Raw genomic sequence first — 19,144 nt, 5'->3', positions numbered from 1 at the left:
CGAGCGCCCGTCCCCACTGCCTGCCCCGGCGCTGGCAGGCTGACAGGTGCGCCGGCTCCTCCGTCAGCGCCGGCTGTGAGGCGGCGGCGGGCGGGAGGGAGGGAGCCCGAGCCCCGCCGGGGCGGCGGTTGGGAGCGGCCGAGCGTCCCCCTGCCCTGGGGTAACGGCCGAGCTGCCTAGGGAGCCGCCCCCCACGGGCAGCGGGAGGGGCATTTTGTACTTTTGCAGGGATCCGCGCTTCACGGCGTGGCCCTGCGCTCTGGATCTTCCTTACAAAAGGTAGCAAAATACTTTTTAACGAGCCGCAGTTCTTGGCTGGCACTTCGTAGCTACCTGGAGGAGTGTCTCCGGCGAAAAGCCCGGCGCCCAAACCAAACGAGGCAGTCTGGGGCTGACGAGTGGCTTCCTGAACTTAATTTCAGACCACAGACGGGATTAAATATTAGTATATCACGGGAGCTGTCACCGATTCATTTTTCTTTATGTCGAGCCACTTACGTAGCTTTGCCTTCGCATTACGCTGAGGGTGACAGTAACACCGAAGAAAAAACCCAAGCTGAGAGCCAGCATCACCTTAGACGCAGTCGGTGGAAAGGCTGTCTTGAGAGGTGACAGTGTATTATAGGTGGCTGCCCACTAGCTGTCCTTACTGTCTGCATATTGCATTACTATTTGTAATTAAGCCAGAAATGAAAAGTGAATTGCTGTGATCGCATATTGGTGAAATAATATGGGAAGTAAAAATAACCTGGCTTGCAGGAAGGCAATTTGGGAAGGGGAGGCAGGGAAACCCACTGTAATGTTCTGGGATAAATAAAATAAACAGAGGTAGGATGTCTTCTCAGATCTGGTTTATAGGTCAGTGCACTGAGAGCTGCTACATAGTGTAAGATAGCTTCATAAATGTAAAAAATGCATTTTCCACAGCTTTTACTAACAGTGGCACATTTTATTTTTTTCTTAATGAAATGCAGAAAAAGGTGGTAAGTTTTGTGGGGTTTTTTTGGTGGATACTCTGCCCCCTTTCCCAGCCCCCCCCCACCAAGGAGCTTTCTTGATTTTACCTTCTTATAGCTAATTTGAATGATTAGTTTAGATAAGCCTCTTAGAGTAGGTGCATTTAAATGAAATCGGGACACATGTCTTTTTGGCTCCGGTGCAGGATTCAAAATAATTTTTTTCTTACTCATTGGCTCAATTAAAAGTCATAATACTCCCAGTATTTTGCCCGAGCATAGGGTTTGAGGCATGTGTGGTTGAGTGGACGCAGAGAAGTAACGCTCAGAAACATATCTGCTTTTCTATCTCAGTAAGCCCCAGAGTTTTACATGTTATTGATACAGTAATGGTATTTTGACTTTATTTTGTCACATGTGCATGCACATGCAAGCATAAGGACACATGCAAAAAAATACATCAGGTTCTGCAACTCTCATGTTATGGATGAGTGCAGAGAGGATTTGAGCTAAAAATTGTTCGAACATTTTGGGAGTGCACAGACATCTGTCTGATCATCACTAGGTATGCTTTGATTTTAAGGCAGAGCATGTTAAAGAATGCAGTAACTTTAAGCCAGCTGTAACCTTGGCTTTTTGCTTTTTAAGCAATAACAGTAATAATTACTAATAGTTAATAAGCTAACTGATGCAATAAATATATCTGCTTATTTTGACATATGTGTCAGTTTAATCATTCTAAATGAATCAGTGCGTTCATAACGTGAAATCTCTTTCAACCTCTGATTAAAATGTAACGTTGACTAAAGGATTATAGAGCGGACTTAATTTTACTGACTGCTTTAACAGTTGTCACAGCTGTTGGAAGAAGGAAAGGCAATTGAAACACTCCAAAAAAGGGGAGGGGGGGGGGAAGAGGGAATGAGACTATTAAATTTAAACGTAGTCTCCAAATGCCAAACATAGAAAACTCAGGAGATTCGTAACTCCAGAAAGCTTCTGTATACTGTGTATGTTTGCCCTTTGTGGATCACTGTCTTGCATTAATTTGAACCCTCAGCAGTTTCTCTACTTTCCCCATTTAACAATGTACAACGACATTTAAATGTGAAACAAATTCAACTGTGACAGCTTGCATAGATTTTTACCTTACAGTGCTATACACAAAAAACACATATCACTAGAAACAAGGGTTGTGTAGAATTAAAGTGCACTACAGGCATCGCATCTTGTAAGTAATTCAGGGCAAGGACAGTCCGTATACGCAGTTTATATCTTTCTAACTGTTCTCATAGTGTAATGTGGGAATGGTCCAAGGAGTTTACCCTTTGAGTCTGTCTGGGTAATGTTTGTGTACGGATGAATATAAGCATGTGTATACTTACTTGCATCAGCATTTAAATATATTTGTGTGTCTGAGGTGATTATATGCGAAGCATAAAATAGTTTGTCAGTTTCACTCTTCTTTAAAGTATTTTGGCATAGCTTCTGATTCTCCAAAAATTTATTTTAGAAGTGCCTTTCATTTGGAAAGGGATGAAGTGGGTGGACTGAAAAATGCTTCTTTGTGAAGTAGGAAGCAGCACTTGGTTCCACTCCACAGTTTCTCCAGGCTGTGGAGATCTTTGACTACATGCATGTGTCCTATTAGATAGCTATTTAGGGTTTTTATTAAAAAATTAAAGCCCAAACTTAATAATAATTCCTAAGTCTCCAGGCCTCCTTGCACATACCCAGTGAGTAAGGTGGCAGGCAGCTCTGTGTTGTGAAGCCAGCCCCCAAGTGTGGGTGAGTGAACAGACTGCTGTGTGCTCCCCTTGGGCAGCAGGCAGGCCTTGGTCCGTTTTTCCTTCTCTCTGTCCAGTCGAAGGTCTCTGCTTTTTTGGTTTTGATAGACTGCTGACAAGTTCTGTAATCCTTTAGAAAGCATAAAGAGTTTGTGCTGAAATGCCTGTCTGACAGCTTTTCATTTACTGGGGCTTGCCCCTCTTTTTAGTGATGGTTGCTCATTTTAATGTGTTTATGATTGTGCTCTTTTATTTACTGAGCCTGGTGCGTACAGCGGTAATTAACCCGTGTTATTAGCAAAGCCCTTGTGGATATCCATTAATTCTCTTGAATGCCCGATCATTTCTTCTGTACTTTTTTTCCCCCCCCCGTTTTTTTCCTAAGGCACACTGTCCTTTTCTGAGCAGTCCTTAAGCTTTAACACATCCTACAAATTCCTTTTTAAACAGAGGCAGGTAAAAGGGCACCATCCCCATAGCTCCATAATAAAGAATAACTATTGTGTTAACAAACTGTTTTCAAAGATGCTAATGGGAAGCAAAACAACTGCGAGAATCTTTAGGGAACAATTTATTTAATTATTATTTTTCAAAACACATGCTTAATGATAAGAAAAGAGATAAGAATTTCCCTAGCTTTTTTTTTTTTTTTTTTCTTTTTTTCTTTTTTTTCTCTCGGTGTGTCGCTGCATTAGCTGTTGTGAATGTTTTAGCATTCATATTTTAATCAGATTTCAACTTAGTTAATAGCACTTTGGGCATTTAAAAACATTGAGCCAGCAGAAAAATACTTGTGCTTGCACTGCTGAGAAAAGATAAGGGCCGCCTCATTAGCCAACCCTACTTTTGCAATTAATTTCAAATACATGGTGCTATTCATCAAATACAGAAGGTAACTTGTCTGTGATAATATTTAACAGTACTTGAAGCCTACTTTTGCTCAGAGTATGAAAGTATGATACATCTGTTCTCACGGGTATGCTGGTCCATATGCTATGCTGCTATTTCTGTATGTTACAGAGAGAAATTATGATAAAAATTATTGTATAAATATATTGATTTATTGTAAGTAACATGATTATTTAATTTATGGAATGTTTTTTAAGGACTGACCCTTGACCTGCAGGGAGGTTGCTTGCACCTCTGTGGAAGTGTAAGCAGAAGTAAAAAAAAACAAACCACCGCTTATTTGAACCTTTCAAGGAAGTATTATGTTCTTGTTTATGATAAGTGCATAGGATAGGTAAGAAAGGAAACAAAAAAAAAAAAGAGAGGAACTCTTGCTCCTATTGAAGCTTAGAGTAGCCTCTGCTTATAAGATAAGCTTTGCTATGAATTATTCTTAGCAAATTCATGGAGGGAAGAAACAATAAAATGTTGATCTGTTACAAGTGCATATGAGCCTCACGCTACCAAGCTCTCTAGAGGAAATCTGTGATTATGCCAGGCCAGTTTGTTCAGTTTTTATCTCTTTTATATCCACTGGCCTTGTATTAAATTGTCATTGTCCTAAAGCACATGAGAGAAATGAATTGCGTTTCTCGACATGCTCTGACAGTGAAATATTTAGCCTTTCTGTCTCCAATCATACTCATATATATGTTCGATAGTGCAGGGATGACACCAACAGCCGCTGCAGCTTGACATCCCACTCACTGCACGGTATTTTACGTTTTGAGTATCCTCCTTTAGCTTTAAGTTAGGTAGTCAAATGTGCATACAGTGCATCTATAGAAGCATGTATATGCGTGGTTTTATGTTTTATGTATTTGCATTTTACATGGAAATCCTCTGCCTGTGCACAGCAAGTTTTGAGTTCAAATACATATCTATGTATGTATGTTTCATATATAGAGGATATTCCTTTTGCAATCTGTCCACTGTCTATTGTTGTATGTACGCACACAAATGTGTATACCTTAAGTATATGCAGAGCTATTTAACTCCTCTCTATGCAGTTGCTTATCAGAAACCTGCTGCATTTATGTGGTTATTTTTTTCATATCCATGAGAAGAGATCATTTGCACCTGATCTATATCAGGTTCTTCATGTAATCTAGCATTTTCTGTAATTGTACTCACAGTTTTGTTTTTGAAAAAAGCTCTATATTTTTATAAAAAATTCCTCTTCCAAAGGATTTACATGACCAATATTCATTCTTATTCCTGTAAGTTTTGGCTCTCGATGAAATGTGTCTTTTCAGCTACATGTGTACTTGGTTATGTTTACATCTAAAGAATATAATAATTTTTAGGGGGAGAGAAGCCTTCTACATAGGTTTGTTAATATAAATCATAGTGTTCTCAGACAAAAATATAAAATAAACATTCCATTTTAACTGTCTTTAGTAATCATCAAAAATATTACTTTTTTGTTGTTGTTGTTGTTCAAATTTGCTTGTCCAGAAGAAAAAATACTGTAAACCATTAAAGAAAAATATTAAACTGAATTATATATTGCTATTTCAGACAGTATTTCTTAATTGTTATTTTTATAGGATTCTGTTTGGCCTTTGCAGTAGCACTTTGGAGAGTAACTTCAATAGGTACGGTAGAACATTGCCTTTTGACATGTATGTCTTGTGAGACAATTTATGTATTTGCTATGTTACAAAAGCTTTGAATCTCTTGGGTTTGTTTACATAATGCTTGCAATGTTTTTCAATTAATTTCTGTTTTCTTCCAACAAAGAAGGGTTTTTCTCTTTGCTATTCTTTCATTTTGCACATCTACACTAAAGGAATGTCTAACTTGTAATTATTTTCCCCCTTTAAGGAACATAGCTTTTTATAAAGCAGAGTATCGTTTCCCATTTCTTCTAAAATTGATGTATTTTTTTTTCTTCTTCAGAGTCTTTGACTTGCTGTGAAAAAATCTCCATTAATATCCCAATGAAAGTTTAGATTCCTATAGGTACTTTTACAGAGTGTAAAACAAGCATTTGCTGTTTATCTTTACAGCTGAAAGTCTGACTCTTATACTGTTCTGAATTTGTATGAAATATAGATGGAATTATTTGATTTAGATAAAAATAATTTACAAGGCAAAACAAAAAAAATCTATTAGAAATATAAATTTCATATTTTTTCATAATACAAAGAACATTAAGCATGATGCTGCAGAAGGGCCTCCATATACTACAAGAAGTTAGTATATTGGGGTGTATGAAATAGGGGTTCTTTTTCCTCAGTCTAATAAAGCCATTATAATATCCCTGTACATAATTGTATTTATTTATGACAACCTACTGACAAATGATGAGTTACCTCTGTGCATGAGGGTAGTCCAAATATATCCAAATATATCCTTTTATTATATACTGAAAATTCTATTCCAATTCTTTGAGTGGAGCCTCTTTGCAGATTTGATCTGCAATCTTTTTGTGGGAGGGCAGATTCTTTTAAAGCATTGTATTCTGAAACCAAACTTCTAAGAGGAAGTGATTTAAGGTTTTCTTAGGTTATTACTCTGTAGGTTAGCATGGCTGTCTCTTTCTCCTCTCTATCTTTTCATGTTGCCCTAAGTGAAAAAAACCCTGCACATCTCCTTTTCATCATTTGGATTGGAACTACATACCACATGTAATGTGTTTTGGCAGCACTTACCTAGCCAAAGAAAACAAATTAATATTAGCCATGCTGAGGGGTGTCAGAAGTATCACAGATGTGTCGATTTAGCTTTGCTCCATCACACACTCTTTCCTTAAACAACTGGTCAAGCTGTCGCTAACTGTAGTGTTGGCTGCAGTGAGATTCTAATAGGTGTGATCAGAGATTGATGGCTTTGGCAAGTTAGAATGAGAAGACCTGGAGTTGCTGTTGCTAGTTTTGAACGGCCTCAGAAAAAAAAATAAAAAAGGTTTGTTTGGTTTTTTTTAAAGTACAAATATAAATAAAAAATTATAAGCTGACATCACCTCTCCCAAGCTAGCAAAACATTAAAAAATTTGAAGTCCTGTATATGTAGAGATCCTGGTAAGCGTAATGAAGTCTATCTAAAATGTAGTACTAACTTGTTCCTGAGCATTTCTGAAATTCCTTCCCATATAAAGGTGCCAAGATGAGTGGGGAGAGGAGGAGGTGGCTTGTTTTATTCTGTCCATCCTTATCTGTGATATTGCTCTTCATTTCCTCTTTCCTTTCTATATCTGGGTTTGTTTCTAGAGCTATTTTTGGAAGAAACACTTTTTAAAATCTTATATATGTATGTTTTTTAAGGAAACAAGCAACAGGAAAATCTAATAGAGAACAATAGTTACCAAAATTATGAAATCCTTTATCTACTCTTGGCTGTGCCCCTAGTTTAGCCAGCTACTGACAGTTTGCATAATTCTCTATGTTGAAAATGACACAAAGTATCAAGCAGTTTCCCCTGTATTCTTCATTTGCTTAATTTTTTAAAAATTATTTTATTTATTTCCCCCCCCCTCCCGTCCCTGTCTTGACACTGGCTGATAGATTTTGGTTCCTGTCCTTTTGGTGGATTAATGGCAGTGTACCTTTTCTGTTTAAGTTGGCATTTTCTTGCTTAGATTGACTATGATCTGCTTGGTTGACAAGTATTAATGCTAAAATAGTTTTCAGAGGAATTAATTTCAAAAGGTCTGTGAGGTTTTTATTAACCATAATTATTTTATTCTTTTGTTTTTTTAAAAAATGAGAAGAAAAAAGTAGTAAAAATAAAAGCTATCACTTGTGTGTCATCTTAAAACCAGATAGATTTAGGATAGGTTTTTGAACGCAAATGCACATAGATTGCTAAGAAAGTAATCTTCGGAGAATGGCAAAATTCTTTCAGCAAAGAGTGTTGTGGGTTGTTGGGTTTTTTTCTGATTTGTTTTGTTTTGTTTAGTTCCCACCGTTGTAGTGTAATGTTCCATGAACGCAGGATTTCTTCTACTAAATTATATTCACTTTTCCAGCAGTGAAAGAATTCCCTGGCAACGTTCTGATAGCAGCCAGTAGTGGGACAGATCAGATGCTTCGAAGTGGCATGAAATGCCATGTCTTTAACCAGCCGTTCCCTTGAGCGTTTAAAAGGGTGAGAATCGGATTCCCCCAAACTGCATAAAGCTGACGGGCACCCCATCGCTCCTCTAGCCGGAGCTGACTGGGCCCAGTTGGTGCTGGGTGAGATTTCAAGAGCCGAACTGCCACCGTCGGTGGCTGACATTAGTCTGAGTGACACCTGTCCCATCAATCACCAGGCCGTGGTGTCACAGATGGAGAAACAACAACCGGCTGAATTACCCGGCACTGCACACTTGGCTTAATGCAGCTCATTGTTCTCCTACAAATCTGGAGGATGGCTCTGCGCGTTCTGCGCCGGGAGGCCCGGCAGAAGCAGGGGATGGGCTCAGGTGGTGGCACGTGCCTGCCCTTTGCTGCTCCATCAGAGGCTGTCAGGGGGTGGGGGTGGCGGCCAGGAACGCTTCACGCCGGGACTGAAGCTTAAGCTTCTAAAGAAGGCTACTGTAATTAATCAAGAGCTGAAACTCAGGGTTTCTTCCGGCGTTCCAGAACTTTTCATTTAGCTAGGCGAAAGCGCCCAGCGCACGGCTGGGTTAATGGTTAACTCTTTAAACGCTCTTTTAATGTAGATCTTCTTCCGAGAAGAATCCGGGGAGATTCTACTCAGGTTTCCTGTGGCTGTGCAGTAAGCACAAGCTTAAGAGCCGTGGCACTTCCAAAGTAGTAGATCTTCCCTTACTCCTTAGCAGTTAGCACTTAAAAAATCAGTATCTGAGACACTGAATGAAAAGCAGAGTTGCTGCGAGGCTTCTTTGAAGGAAAATGTCAGGTTTGGTTTTTTTTTTTGTTTGTTTCGTTTTGTGGTGTCTTTAAAATCAGGTGAAGGTTGGATTATGAGAATCTACAGTTTTTTGAGACAAAACCAGTAGAGGCATTTTCCTTTCCTTTTCCCGCTCCTTGCAAATCAGAGACAGTTCACAGAGAACAGGAGAATAAAACAAATTAAAAATCAAATAATTTCTGTTTTCCTGCTTTTAGGTCCTGTGTCAATGTATGCTTTTTTCCTGGTAGCATCAGGTAAAATACCTGTGAAATACTGAGATAAAAGAGATCATTCTTACTTGCAAAAAATGTTTTTTTCTTTTGTTTTCTTTTTGGGTTTTTTGTTTGTTTGTTTTAATCCCCTCTTCCAACTTCCCTTTTGTGTTAAGTACTGTAGAGTGGATGTATTTTTGTTGTAAGCTAACTCACTGCTGGTGTTTTTGTAACTGCTAATGTCAGGCAGAAAACCTGTAGCTTGCCAGAAACAGGCTACAATATATTGGAGACACAGCTGATGTTTGATTGTGTGTAAATACAGTTAGTTAGTTGGGTTTATCTGATAGCCTGGCAGAAAGAGAGAGGAGCAGTACAAACTGTTTTCAGTAACTGTGCTGTTCATACACCTGATAAGATTGAGAGTGCTTTGGAACTACTGATATGCTTTGAATAAGAAAAGAATAATCACATCCACTGGCACCGGCTTATCGGGAATGAAGTAAAATGCCAGCACTTTTACATTAGCAAAAGTAAATGTTTTAGACATTTTGGGCCTTTTTTCCATTTAAATTAAATAGCAGGGTGCTTTTGAGTGTGCTGTAATGAATGGAAGGATTTATTACTTTGACAAAATTACAGGTGAATATGTTGAGAGAGGAATCCTCAGCAACAATAACAGCTCTTTTGATAAGTGACTATGTCTATTCATGTCTTTGGTACAGAAATTCAGTAATTTTATCCTCTCTTGCTCTGTGAAGTGCAGTGGCTAACTTACAGTGTGCAGTTCTTCATAGTGTAACACACACATTTTGTAATATACTGGCAACACATTTGAAATTCAGCACATAGCACAACAGTTCATAAAATAATGCTTGATCGTTTACTAGTATGTTCTCTGTCTTCAGTTGCTGTGTATTTTTGTGTTTGAAAATGAATATATCTCAGAGTCTTTGCTGGGAAGGCAGGTATGATTCATCATTAATTTAGCCTAGCAGGCATGAAGCATGCTCAGATGCACCATGATCTTGTCAGAGTTCACCAATTCTATTTTTTTTTGTGTGCAATTTAAAAAAAATTATTTCCAGGTTCTTTTTCTTTTACATGCATACAATTAATTTTGGTATGTTCAAGTTTGATGAATGATAGTGCAAGAGCAGATTTGATTGATTTTGGATTATTATTGATTACTATCAGTGAGATCACTGTGACACTCTGAAATCAATGGTATGTGATTAAACCAAGGCACCTCTGTGCCATTCACTAGGCAGCAGTTGGGAATTTAGGAACTGAATGTCCACAACCTATAAATTGAGAAAATGTTCAGATTTAAATAGCCCTTTGTTTGGCATTTACTCACCAAAATATGTTTCTTGGGAAAGTTAGTTTTCCCAAGTGCAGGCTTTCAATAAAAGAAAGGTCATTGATTTAAGGTTTATTAAATTTTAGCTTAAAAACAACTAGCTCCATTTGGGTGTAAAATAATTTAAGTACTTACTGCAGGCAACCTTCATGCTTTAGAGCTGTTGCTCAAAGGTTTCATTCTTCTATGAAGATGTCAACTGTAAATATAAAAATGCATCACTGAAAATGTAATGGTTTAAAGATTCAAACTGAAATAAAAATTCCTGCCTGGGGAAAGCACTATAATCAAAATAAAGTAGTCTTTAACTTTTTTTCTGTGGAGGCTCTACTTGAAAAGAGTGCTTGAAGGCAGCAGGTAGAGAGGTTGGTAGGGAATGTCAATTTTTAAAAATTTATTTATTAATTCATTTATTCTCCCTCAGATGATGATAGTCTAGTTTTGGGATCTGCGATACACTTCAGCCACTCATAGTAGACAATATATAAGCCGCTGCAACTTCTGAAATGTGCTATCCTGGCATTTAAGTCAGCTTTATAATCTGGCAAAAAAAGACACCTGACAATATTAAATTCCACCTTTTGAAGCTGTCTTATTACTGAAAGCTTTTTACGTCTTTTATATCTTTTTAGCATATATTAAATTTCTTAGTGCCAGTGGCCTGGATGTACACTTGATGGATGACTCGGACAGGGCTTCTTCCCACCTGCCCCCTTTTTCTTTTTTTTTTTTTTTTTTTTAAATGATGTATGATACTTGTGCATTAGGTAATGCTGGAAGAAGAACACTGCAGATGCAGATGCTTGACAAAATTACTGTTGTTTTTTTGTGCCATTGTTAGATAAGTTATCAGATGTTTTCCAAGGTATGAAGGACAGCCTATTGCCAAGCTCCTGCATCTATCTTAAGAAATCTTTTGCTTTTCCTGGTACTGGCCTGGTTCAAAACTAAATGGAAACAATGCCATTCATTTTAGTAGATTTTGGATCAGTCTCTATAATTGATTTTTAAAATGAATGATTTGGTAATATTTTAAAAAAAATCAATGGAGAAATGGAGCCTTTGTCCAAGGATTCGCTGCCAGGATGTGACATTTGCACCAGTATTGAGTTGCCTGAGGGAGTGTGACCAGGAAATACTAAGGTTACCCCATAATATTTTCTGTGTGAGCTTCAAAGCAATGTTGGCATCATGCCAGTGTCTTCAGTCTTGTGTTGACTAAACAAGAGGTAGAAATCCTTCAGTTGAAGATGGTAAGGCAAACTGAGACTGACCCCTTTTTTCCTTGGTTTTACATCAGAATTGCAGGAGATGTTGAAATGCTGAATTTACGTAAAACTGATGGATCCTGGTTTGGTTTTACTGATGAATTCTGGGTGAAAAGACATTCCCTAAGGGAATATGTATGTTTGCTTGATGCATATTAACTTCCTATACAGGCAGAAATGCCTTTGTGTTCCTATGAAGAATTAAAAAGTCACAAAAGTTAGTTATGGTCATTCAGCATGTCTTCAACTAACATTTTATTAATGAAAAGTTTCTAATAATGTTTAAGACATACAGGAACTTGGCTCTTGGACAGGAAACATTTTCCTGCTTTCTCTTCTGTAGAAAGAAATAGGCCAAGATGGCTTAACAGCAGGTTAACAGACACATAGAGACTTTGCTCTTCAAATACTGTGATGCTGCTTTATGTTATTCTAGTCATATAAAGAGTACCTTAAAGTAAGTGTGAAAGAAGTTATGTCCTGCCCTCCATTTTAGAGGCTTTTCTAGTGCAAAATTTTGATGCAGATAACAGGATCTACATCTGAGTCCCTGAGTTGGTAAGATTGCATGTGATTTCTATCTCTGATCATAATGCACAGTTCAAGTCGATGTCTTCACCAAGCAAAGGGTTTCTATTGAAATTGGTTTCCTTTCCTTGATTTTCTTATTCTCTCTGAATATTAGTATATAATTCCAGACTTATTAGTCACAGATCACCTTTTTTTCACTGGTAAAGCATTCAATCTTCTGTACAAATGAAGCCATACATTCATTTTACTTCTGGGATCAATGGGAAGATCTGACTTCATGGCTTTTTTTGAGCTTTTAAAAAGAAAAAGGAAGTGAAGAGCAGCATTGTGATTAATAAAACCCCGATGTTTTCTAGAGCAGTAACATTTGAATTTCATGTGAAAATATGTTAAAGAAAGCTTCTAGGAGAACAGGCAAAAGTCTGGTTCTGTACATATTAACCAAAGGTTGCTTTATCAATATTCAGTACTACCGTTACAGCAAAGCCTATTATTTTCTTAGGCACAAAGGTAAAGGTGAGTTACACGGCATATATTTGTAAAAGTTCTGTCCATGACATTTGAATCTGAAATTTGCTATCTTGAGAAGAACTGAGAAACTGGACACGAGGACTAAACATAAGCATGTGAGTCTAAAACCCATGTTCTGAAAAGTGGGGAATAGTAAAGTAAGGAAGGTGAGGCCTGCATGTCAGTTCTTCCCTCTTACAATTAGTGCTTAGCAGTTGAGGCTTTGTTTCCACTTTAGTGATTAGGTTTTTGTTGAAGCTGGTGAGGATTGTCTCAGAGCAGCACAAACCACAACCCATCAGCAGGCTGCTAGTCAGCAGCAGGTGTGAACAACATAAAACAGGATTAACGCTGAACCAGAGTGTGCACTAAAAACAGAACCCCTGCCTTGGTTTTACAAGGCCAGTAAGATAGAAGCACTCTTGTCGTGTTTACTAAACAGTGTTCAGTGGACTATGTAAATGGCTCTGCTCAGCTGCAGAGAAATAAGTGCAAGAATTATTATGTTTTTGAGATTTTTAAAGACACTTTTTCTTTCTTTAAGAGCAGACTTCTCTTAGTATAAAGCAAGAGGCATAGAGGCAAATGTCAGTGTTTTCAAAGTTACTGCTTTAGTTTTTGCAGCAGAAGGAATGGAGGATAACAGGTCAGCATTCAGTGTCTTAATTTTTTTGGTTGGGTAGATGGTACTGTATTTTTGAAATTATGCTTTATGATTTACATTTTAATGTCTGCTGATTTCTTCTGTATACAGTTCCTTCACAAAGCTTTTCCATTCATTTGCATATTTGGGAGATTTTAAAGCCATGTGGTTATTATATGTGTTACATTCAGCATCAAAAGCTGTTCTCAGACTCTGTGGTAAAAGTAAGGGGGATAAATTTGCAGTGGAAGCAGAATTTACTAATTGTTACGTATTAGGATAAATCACTCTCATTGCCCTCCTTCTATCAGTGTATTATTACCTGACCAGAGAAATTTTCATGATTTAGTTTAGAATGTGTTTAAAGTTACATATATTTTCATAAATACCGTGTGTAATTTTACTTAATGTGAGCATTTCTTGCTTGCTTTCTTTCTTGTTATTTCTGCACAAAACTTTGAAAAGAGGTAAGTATCTATCAGGCTGCATTTACACAATATATGTAGTTACACAATATATGGTTTTTTTTCAAAACCAGAAAAACTAACAAACAAAATGGAAACCCAAACAGCCAATGGCAGCCCCACCAAAACCACAGTACACAAAAAAATACAACTAATTTTCCCGCCATGGTTAGAATTTTCAGAATTCCTATACCCTTAGCCCTAAGAAAACTCATCAGATCTTTTGTTTGCAGACCTCTAATGAAAATATGACCCTTTTCAAAATCACCTTCATGGTGTCTGTCAAGTCCAGTTTAGGTATAATTATGTCTTCTTTCTTATGATGCTATGCTCTCTGGGATTGGGATTGTCATTTACTTTCTTAACAGAATTTAGTTGGTTGGTTTTTTTTTTTTTTTTGTAGGTTTTTTTTTTTTTTTTAAATAATTCAGTGTTTTCTTATCAGTGGTAACTCCTTGCAAATTATCAAACGATAGGTATGTAATAAGCCATTCAATTTTTTTTACTGAAATGCCTTTAAGAACAGTAGCTGCTTTTGTAGGGTCCAAATTTGGTCTTCACAGATACCTGGTAAGTCTTTTTGCTATCAAGATGTCTCTATGCATGTCTTTAGAGGTACAGGTTGTCTGATTTTTGAAGGGATAACTTGGGCTTCAGATGATGAGGGCTTTGCTTATACATGATGTCCACAAAATAACGGCAAGCACTACATGACTAAGAAGTTTTCAGTCAAAGTTAAAATTTGAAGATAACTGAATAGGTTTGTTTGAAAGCAAAAAATAGTTGATTTTTTTTTTCTAAAATAGCTTAATCACATCACCTTTGTAATTAGTAAAATTAAATAAAGCCATTCAAAGCAATTAATTTCACATAATAACTGTGAAAATGTATCTAAACCAAAAATAACTTTGTATCAGTCTTGTGACCTAACAATAAGAATGATTGAAGTCTTTTTTTTTTTCCCCACATACAGCTAAATACACAGTTTTCAATGCTAGGAATATACATGACTGATTTCAATCATGAGTGTTTCTGATGAAAACAGGAGGCTTCAGAAATACTGATTTTTCATTGTATTACCTTTTTAGCAGTAGTGAAGCAAGTTTATTGATAAAATACACTTTTAGAATCCAAGTTTGGTTCTGTGATTGCTGTCCCAGTAGTGTGTGTGTATTCCTGTTGTGACAACCTGGCATTGTCTCAGAGGTTTATTTTTAGAGGGTGTTCCTGCATGTTCAGAGTTCTGTTCATATATTGTTGAGAAAACAGCCTAGGTCATCATAGTGAAATAATGAGTTGCATAGAAGCATTTGTCAATTGACTGTAAAGTACACTGCTTTTATTCTTCCTTTGTGATGTTCTGGACTAATTCCTACAACTTGAAATGCTTCTCTGAGGCTAGCAGTTCATAGTGCACCATTTGTAGAAGTTGCTGGTACTAAAATCTATTGCAAAATCTTGTCAGTTTGCATGTATGATCCCTGGATGCTTCCTTTTTTTTTTTTTTTTCCTCTCCCCCATCTTTTCTTCTGAGAGGTGGCAACATAAAAGCTTGAAGTTCAGGATTTTCAGTTAGAACACATAAGCATACAGAAGTTGTGCTGCTTATCCAAAGTTTATCTGATGTACTTAACCTCTCTGGCCTCAACATCAGCTCGGTCATCGCATGAAGGCAGTCTTTCCCCTGAGGTTTTTTTTCTGTAATTCCTGCTTCTGCTAGGTCAGATATATACAAGAATAAACTTTTTGATAATACTGCATGTCTTCTCCTTGGGGCAGATGAAACTAGATGCTAAATTAATATGTTTATTGTTATTATTAGAGTCCCTACTGTGTGTTTAAATCTTTGAAGAGATAATTCATGTTTGTTGCAGGCTTTAGGTACCAGTTTGGACCAGTCCTCCTTTACCCATACAGGTTTATTTACAGTAATTTCCTTTTTCCTGTTATACCAGTGTGCTCAGAGGGAGCAGAATCTTAACACAGAACATATCTGGACATTTTCTTCTACCTTCAGCATTGTCTAATTGCTTATTCTGATAAAGACTTTCTGATACAGACTATTTGAGTGTAATTGCTAATTATTTCATTATGATTTACTCAATTATTATTTAGTTTTTTTGGTAGTATATGGAGGGCCTTGTCATGCTACTGTGGTTTGCAGTTTGTAAATATATAGGTAGTTCCTATTCAAGATCTTTGACTACAAATACAAGCAGTTTACAAAAACTGCAAAAGAAGGCACAACATAGTGTGTATCATGGCAAGTGCAACCTGCAATTCTGTATGTGTGGCTATAGAGTTGCATAGAATTTGTGTGTGGTTTTGCATTTTTAATTTAAAATAAAAGTATTATGTGCGGACTAGCAAGGCTGTAGGGATTTTTTAATCAGAAATTTACTTGGCATCTGAGGGAGAGGTGGGTGGTTTCTTCTGTGTCAGTTTAGAGAAATGCATTTAATGAAAAGGAGGTAAAGTCCAGTGAAAGAGAGACAACAGACCAGAGAGCAACACAGTGTGGGAGTTTGGACAGACAGATCTGGGTAATACAGGGTTGCACAGAGCACCTAGCTGACTGCTTACATCTAATACCATTTTTCAGTATGATTTTTTAGAATTGTCCTTGAAACACTGAACACCTTAATACACTGAATTAGTTGCCTGCTGATTTGAAAAGAGTACAAAGTTAATCACTTCTGCTTATTTGGACAGCAATGTATGTTGTATGAAAGACTAACTTCTATGGTACAGTGATAGTGATGCCCATCAAACTCTACTACATGTGTCCCCAGATCTTTTTTTTTTCTCATTTCTATTTGTTCTTGATTAAAATGTATATTACAGTTTTTGCTTACTGTCATATTCACTGTGCTTTGCCCAGTGCTCCAAAGAGGAAAGCAACATACTAAAATGTTCTTTTTTGCAGTCAAAGAAAGCCTTACTGCCTTGGGTTTGTTTGCATCTTGCCTAGAAACACCAAATCTTTTGTGATAAACTACTAGCTTTATATATTTTCTGGAACTGGAAGCAGAAGGAGTCCTGTTGAGGAACATACTACACAGATGGGAACTGGGGCTTTTCACTGTATGTGTAGTAGCTGTTGAGACTAAAAACTGTGACCACGTACCAGAAGTTGTATACATTTATATAGTAAAAAATTAGAACAGTTACCTGTGAAAGGGTAGAGATATTTGGAAACTCTGTAAAAAATTTAGTGAAGTCATGATTTTTTAAAGATCTTGATAAGATTTCAGGCATATTTTGTTTTATGTGCACCACTTGGGGGCTTGCTGTAGAATAGAGATGACTTCTTCAAGGGAAGTGGGAAATGTTTCTTCACTCCGAGTAAATTGCATTTTGGTTTAAAAAAAGCAGATAAGCATCTGGTCATTTATTTAAGTAACTCATATAGTATGGTATGTAAAAGGTTTTTTCCCTCTGTGTACTGCTTTCTGCTACACTGATGATAATGTACCTGGAAGGAAAAGGCAGTCCAGGCTGAGGCAGCCAGCGTCAGACAGGGCGGGCTGCCATCTGTCCCACCTGCTGCATTCATGTGTCCATCTGGTTACTGCAATAGCTCATTGCAGGCTTCAACAGAAGAACATTGAGGCTGAAAAGAAGGCAGTGTGAATTATTTAGGTAGCTAGTGTAAATAAAGAGGGGGGAGAGGAGCAAAGGGAGGGAGGCTGTGAGAAGGAGAAAGCACTGTCTTACTACTAGATGCTTTGGAATGTGTTAATGCATGAGAGCATTTGATTTGCATATAGATTTAGATGTATAGATCATTGTGAAGATTACAAGCCAATGAGTTTTATCTAGATTTAGATAGCTCTCAGCCTGGTTTGCACATAAAATACAACCAGTTTCAGGAGGAGAATCTTTGGGGACTTTAAACCTAAGTGAAACTGATGAAATGTAATGCTTTTAGGTATTAATTTAGCAGAAATAAAATATTTCCTTTAAGGGCTTTCTGTGCCCTTTGTTAACCAAGAATTTATAACTGCTTTGCATAGTCAGGGCTTTATACACTCTGTGGTTTTGATTTGGTTATAGTTAGTTACTTTTGTAGTCATCTATAATTTATTCTAAGAGGAAAAGCAGCTGACAATTTTTTTTCCCCATTTCCCCGCATGTTTATAAGGTGAGGATTAAATCCAGTCATCAAACAAATAATTTTCCAGCTGTCAGTGTATATATTGTTACACAAGCAAATTTATATGTGCTTTTCTCCTTACATAAACATACATAGAACACTTATTTCAGATATTTTTAATGGGGCTGCACAAACAGAATTTCATATTGTTGCAGTGGTCTTGAAAATACAAATAGGCTTATTTTAAAATTGCTTGCTTAAATTTCAAAATGACCACCAGAAGGTTTAGACTATGGTGGATCTATTGGTAAAATCTAAATATTTTTAGAAAAGATAAAAATCACTGGTGCAAAGGAATTTAATTTGCATCATTCTGTTTTATGCATTTTAATAATAGTGATGTCATGTCAGTTTTCATTTTAAGTGAGTGAAGCATCAGTCCAGTGCTGTATTTAAAAAAATAAGGGACTGGCTTCACATTTTGGTATGTCATATTCTTATTGCTTTCAAATTTTAAATGTCAGGGTTTCCTGAGCCAAATAAAACCAGGAGTCATCCTAAGAGGAATCCTTGAAATTTTGGGAGGGGTTTGTGTCATTGTTTTGCCTGGTTTTAGATCCCCAGAAGAAAGGGGTGCAGTATCTTGAAATCCCAACAGCCTGGCTACTTCTCTAAGATTTGCATGAAATTCAGCTTCGGCCTTCAAAGGGATTTGAGTGGATTGGATTTTTTTAAGGGTAGTCCATGTCAAACCTATTTAGTTCAATTCACATACAAAACCCTTTTTAGTTTTTTGTCGCTTTTTTTTTTTTTTTTTTTTTTTTTTAAGCCAATAAGGCTCTAGCTACTATTAAGGCGACATGGTGTACTTGCAGTAGAATATCCATGGTAATGGATCACCCCACTGGCACGTGTAACAAACCAATAATCCACTTTGTCATTTTTCAAATTAAAAGGTTCTGTGTTCTATATCTTCCTCAGAATGAAGAGGGTTTTTTTTTTTGCAGAATTTGAGATAACAAGAGACTACTTTAAAGTATCCGAGTCAGTGTGAATATCCATTTCCTCTAAAATGTGATCCTCAAAGTTATGTGATCCCCCCATTAGATGAAGATTAATTTAACCTTTGAAAGTAATTTAAGCTCTATATTCTTAACTTTAGTTCTTGTTCTTCCTGTAGATTAACTCCACCGTTAAATGATTTTAGGAGTACAGTGCATGTTGTGCAGTGACTCAGGAAACAATTGCAGGGGAAAAAAAGATGAAAACATTTTATGGTATATAAAAAGATTAGTGGTTACTTCAGAAGTGCAAGGGCATGACTTTCAAAAGAAGGGTTTAATTTGTTATTTAAAAGCCAACTGAAGGAATTCTATGTATCTCAAACATTTAGTCCAAAGCACTGGAATGCCATGTCCAGAATTTTTGATGTTCACCAGCAGGCTGTGAAAAAAGGACCAAATGAAGACACTTTGCCTTAATTAAATATTGCCAGGATAAATGGATGTATCTAGGAATTTG

At 37.0% G+C, this 19,144-nt stretch overlaps 1 protein-coding gene across 21 annotated transcripts in view; it reads left to right on the top strand.

Moving 5' to 3' along the window:
- The window catches only part of ESRRG (estrogen related receptor gamma), a 401,340-nt gene that overhangs the window by 240,343 nt on the left and 141,853 nt on the right, over positions 1 to 19,144 (top strand). For 3 of the 21 annotated variants that reach the window (XM_030448164.1, XM_030448170.1, XM_030448171.1), the window contains exon 2: positions 5,242 to 5,289. The exons of the other annotated variants lie outside the window; for them this stretch is intronic. In XM_030448164.1, coding sequence (XP_030304024.1) covers positions 5,242 to 5,289 — 48 coding nt within the window. The remainder of the gene's footprint in view (positions 1 to 5,241; positions 5,290 to 19,144) is intronic. 21 annotated transcript variants of the gene reach the window in all.

The sequence above is a fragment of the Calypte anna genome, chromosome 3, assembly GCF_003957555.1.
Source record: "Calypte anna isolate BGI_N300 chromosome 3, bCalAnn1_v1.p, whole genome shotgun sequence".
Taxonomy (NCBI): domain Eukaryota; kingdom Metazoa; phylum Chordata; class Aves; order Apodiformes; family Trochilidae; genus Calypte; species Calypte anna.
Note: the sequence above shows the minus strand (reverse complement) of the source record. Positions and strands in the feature narration are given on the sequence as shown.